At 26.7% G+C, this 5,030-nt stretch overlaps 1 protein-coding gene across 1 annotated transcript; it reads right to left on the bottom strand.

Annotated features, from left to right (window-relative positions):
* Positions 1-3,572: 3,572 nt before the first annotated feature.
* Positions 3,573-4,742, bottom strand: LOC114412301 (mavicyanin-like). Its single transcript, XM_028376127.1, has 2 exons — positions 4,494-4,742; positions 3,573-4,201 (listed from the first exon to the last, which is right to left on the bottom strand). The coding sequence occupies exons 1-2, from the start codon at positions 4,654-4,656 to the stop codon at positions 3,792-3,794; spliced, it is 573 nt and encodes a 190-aa protein (XP_028231928.1). The 5' UTR covers positions 4,657-4,742; the 3' UTR covers positions 3,573-3,791.
* Between the last annotated feature and the right edge of the window lie 288 nt (positions 4,743-5,030).

Genomic DNA, 5,030 nt, shown 5'->3' with positions numbered 1-5,030 from the left:
AATTTATTGATCATTACGTACAATTCTATTAAGATGTGATTTATTTAATTATTTTTCCCTGAATAAAAAAAATATTTTGAACTAGATAAGTTCAAATCAAAGAAGGATTTTGGAGGATTTTATCTTATTTTATTCATTTTTTTTAGTTTTATCCATAAATTAATATTAATTTCTTTTCATTTTTATTGTATTATATATATATAATACAATAAAAATGAAAATTCTAATTAAAAAACAACAAAAAATAATTTATATTTTCTTAAAGTACAAAATATTTGTTATGTTTAATATCTTTAATTTGGTCTGTAACATAACTATCTTGTGCTTAAATAAGTGCAAATTTATAATTTTTATAACTTAGAAGAAAAAAAAAACAAAAAATACATTTTTTATTCCTATCTTGCAAAAAAAAATAATCTAATACTTACTAAATAAATAACAAGACAACCCGTGAGGGTGTAGTAGTAAGATCAGCGAAATAAGAAATAAACAAAATATTATATATAATTACTATTTTACAATATATGTTGTATTGATCATATATAAGTTAGTTTGATCTCTGAGAGTGAAAGAGAGTTTTCTATTGCAATGTAGTTTTCCCTTTTCCGGATGAAAATGAAATTATCAAGAGGGTGTCTGTGTCACTTGATTACGATACTTAATGAGTTATAATTAAATTGAAAACCCATGTTTTGATAAACTGGATGTATAAAATAGGATATGTCAAGTAGTTTTTCTTTTTCTGGTGGGGTTTGAAAAATTTTATATAAAAAGAATAAAGGGTTAGTCACCTTTTTCTTTTTCAGTTAATTAATAATGTTTATATTTTTATCTTGTTGATTGCTTCGTGCATTTTTATTTACATAATATATTTCTGATTTTCTGTGTATTTTAGTTATTTCTCTTTATATTTATGGGTGAAAACAAATTATACTCTGAATTTCTTATTTATTGTAATTGAAAATACTCTATCAACTTTAATGCTGAGATTCACACGGGAGACAAATCACGTCGGTAGTGCAATGAAAATTAGAAATTTTCCTTACTTTCTCTTTTTGTATTTAATTAATTAATTAATTTTGTTATTATTATTATTATTATTATTATTATTATTATTATTATTATTATTATTATTATGTGTTGTTGATTTAACTTTAGCAAGTGTGTTTATTTTTTATCTTATTGACTTTTCAACTTATTATATATCCTTTTTGATGTTTTATTTTTTAAATCCCCTTTTTCTTTTTCAGTTAATTAATAATGTTTCTATTTTTATCTTGCTGATTGCTTCCTGCATTTTTATGTACATAATATATTTTTGATTTTCGGTGTATTTTAGTTATTTCTCTTTATATTTATGAGTGAAAACAAATTATACTCTGAATTTTTTATTTATTGTAATTGAAAATACTCTACCAACTTTAATGCTGAGATTCACACGGGAGACAAATCACGTCGGTAGTACAATGAAAAGTAAAAATTTTCCTTACTTTCTCTTTTTGTATTTAATTAATTAATCAATTTATTTTGTTATTATGATTATGATTATTATTATTATTATTATTATTATTTATTATTATTATTATTATTATTATTATTATTATTATTATTATTATTATTATTATTATTATTATTATTATTATGTGTTGTTGATTTAACTTTAGCAAGTGTGTTTATTTTTTATCTTATTGACTTTTTAACTTATTATATATCCTTTTTGATGTTTTATTTTTTAAATCGCCTTTTTCTTTTTCAGTTAATTAATAATGTTACTATTTTTATCTTGTTGATTTACTAATTGCTTCCTGCATTTTTATTTACATAATATATTTCTGATTTTCTGTGTATTTTAGTTATTTCTCTTTATATTTATGGGTAAAAACAAATTATATTATTCTGAATTTCTTATTTATTGTAATTGAAAATACTCTATCAACTTTAATGCTGAGATTCACATGGGAGACAAATCACGTCGGTAGTGCAATGAAAATTAGAAATTTTCCTTACTTTCTCTTTTTGTATTTAATTAATTAATTAATTAATTTTATTATTATTATTATTATTATTATTATTATTATTATTATTATGTGTTATCATTATTATTTAGTTATTATTGTTTGTTTTATGTTTTTCACGGGATTTTAAGACATTAGCGTTCCTCTCATTTTTCACTTAAATTTTTTTTGGTGGTTAAGTGAATGACAATAAGAAAAATCCCATAGGAATGGTGGTGAGACCTATTTTTTGCATTATCTTTTAAATTTAAGTTGTTAAGATAGTACAGTTAATAGAATATGAACATGGATTTGAAATTGATAATTTTTCTCTCTTATTGCAAGTAATTAGAGGAAATAGTGTGGTCATTGTTGAGGTGTTTGAAATTCAAGTGTTTAAGTGTAAATTAACAATTGTTATGTGACGTGACAAATGTAAATATGGAGTAATTTATATTATAATTGACATGCTGTCATATATTTATAAAAAAAGACTATTTGACTTATTTGAAATTTTAATTCTCAATTTAATTACACTTTTTTTTTTTACTTTTTAACCCTTTTAGTTTTAAACATTTATTTTGTTTATTATGTTTGAATCTTATGAGATTCATCTTAATATAGTTTGTTAATTTTATCATCTGAAACAATTGTTTTGCATGAACATCAAGTTTCCTTAATCAAGTGATCTATGCGTATGCCCTGGTTTTAAATTCGCATAAACATCAACCTTTGAAATCCCTAAATCAAGTTACTCATACGCACGATTTCAAATTTACATGAACATCAACCTTTGAAGTTTGGTTAATTGAGTGGCCCGTGTGTACGCACGGATTACTGACCAGTTTTATATAAATTGATTACTCTAATGAAGGACATTACATTAAACACATAAGTATTTTAGCTAAGTTTACTTTTAATAATTAGTTTTTAATGTATAACGAACATTTCCTTTACTTTTAATAATTAGTTTTTAATGTATAACGAACATTTCCTTATGTCATACACTCATTAGACGATCGACTTTCTATATTAATATCTTCCACATTCTATATTAATATCTGGCATAGTTACTATATTAAAGAATAAGCATCTTCATACTTTTATGGCTTTTCTTATACTTTTCAATTTTTTTTATCCGTCTTTATACTTTTCATTTAGATTATGAATTCATTTTCTATTAAAAAAGAGAAAAATTTTAGAGAGAAGTTTTGAAGGAGAAGAGAGAAAAGGGAAGATTATAAATTGATGGGTATTCAGAAGAAAAAAAGCAAATTAAATTTATTAATATACATATGTGTACGATTATAAATTTGATGTACATCAATTAGAATAAGCAGTAAATTAATTTTAGCATAATAAAAATTATGACAATATTAGATTTAGCGTAATAGAAATATAAATCTATAACTGCTGTCACGCCTTTATTTTTGCTAGTATATATAATGGTCCTTATATATTATTACGCCTAAAGCCAAAAGAAAATGTAAGGACTAGCCCTGTATTTAATGTCTCTTAATTTATCATTTTTTCCTTTTATAGGGAGAACTCATAATCATAAAATTAAGCAAAGTGAGATACAAGGAAAAAAAAATATCATTGATATACACGTACATTTAATATTACACGAAAAGCATATGCATGCCCCTCCTCTGCCTCGTAACCAGCTCAATCAGGGACAAACTTGCTTCGAATTAGGTGAATACAACCGAGATAAATTAAAATTCCATGCCACCATGGCCCACAAGTTTATATACGTACTTTTAACATTTATAAATCCATCTTTCACATTATCGATTAAAACAATGACACCATTATGGTGACCGATAATGCAACAATGAACATAAAAGAGGTGAAGCATTGTGAGGCCGAAGATGCATTAGTATTTGTAGGAGAAGAAGATGATGGTGGTGATGATAATGATGTTGATGACAATAATGGTGACAGTGATGGTGACAGTGACGGAGATGTTGCCGGTGACAATGCGGGGGAAGGAGCATTCCCTTTTCGTATGGTAATCTTCACCTTCATTCCTTGACTACAGTGGCCCAAGGTACCACAAGTGAAGTACCTTGTACCTGGCTTGTCCAGTTTCACAACATCGTTGCCAGTGCTCAAGGACTGCACCGGACTGCTAATATCACAATTCTTGTAGGCACTCTCGTTGCCTAGCTCAACCACACTATGAAAAGAACTGTACTTGAAAACTGCAAAATAATCATAGTAATAATAACAAAATGATCAAAATTTATCAACACAACCTGAAGATTTTCATTTTTGTCTATCATAGCTTTTAGACAAAGGTTAAAAATTGTGATATTGGTTGCAATTGCAATTTTTGTTACAATCTTTGATATTCTGATTTGTGAAAAACTATGATGGTCACACAGACCATTTTTGAAAATCTTGTTTTGGCTTTTGAGAGAAGATAATTTCTTTGGTGTCATGCAAAGGTATATAACGAAAGAGACCAATGTATAATTATGTAAAGAAACATACCAAGTTTATCTCCAACCTTGAATGTTTGGCCTGAAGTCCATGACTTAAAGTCTGTGGATTGATCCCAGCCTTGGCTTCCACCAACTACATGTTGTGCTGCAAAGGCTTCCTTTGCAATCAAGGTAGCTATAAGTGCCAAGAAAATTGTGTTCTTGTGCCCCATTGTTTGGTTTTTTCTTTGCTCTCAGCCTTCTGGTTACTACCACTATTTTGGAGATTGTCAGGATCTTGTTTGAGCATTGTTATGATTCATTCCTATTTATACGCGAGGTCAGAAAAATCCTATGCCACAGTGTTTTCCTATTAACTTATAATAAGCTATTTTTGCTATAGTATTATTGTATGTTGAAACTAACATTAAATTATGAGTTTGTTGCAAAACTTTTGCTAAAAATAAAAAATAAAATGCTTGAATCTAATTGGGTCAACATAGCTTGGCCCTGCCTTTGATTAGAGGGCAAAACAATGGTGCAATGTTGTGAAGTACCAATCTTCTGTTTTCAGTGATTGGATTTGCCGCCAAGCATTCTCGGGTGG

The sequence above is a fragment of the Glycine soja genome, chromosome 5 (assembly GCF_004193775.1).
Source record: "Glycine soja cultivar W05 chromosome 5, ASM419377v2, whole genome shotgun sequence".
Lineage (NCBI taxonomy): Eukaryota > Viridiplantae > Streptophyta > Magnoliopsida > Fabales > Fabaceae > Glycine > Glycine soja.
The sequence above is the reverse complement of the archived record's forward strand: the minus strand, read 5'-3'. Positions and strand labels throughout refer to the sequence as shown.

What these genes read in the sequence shown, in the direction of transcription:
- LOC114412301 (XM_028376127.1), bottom strand. Translation starts at nt 4,656, where the DNA reads ATGGGGCACAAGAACACAATTTTCTTGGCACTTATAGCTACCTTGATT. An exon ending in CAAGGTTGGAGATAAACTTG is followed by an intron (nt 4,202 to 4,493) that starts GTATGTTTCTTT and finishes ATTATTTTGCAG; the next exon opens with TTTTCAAGTACAGTTCTTTT.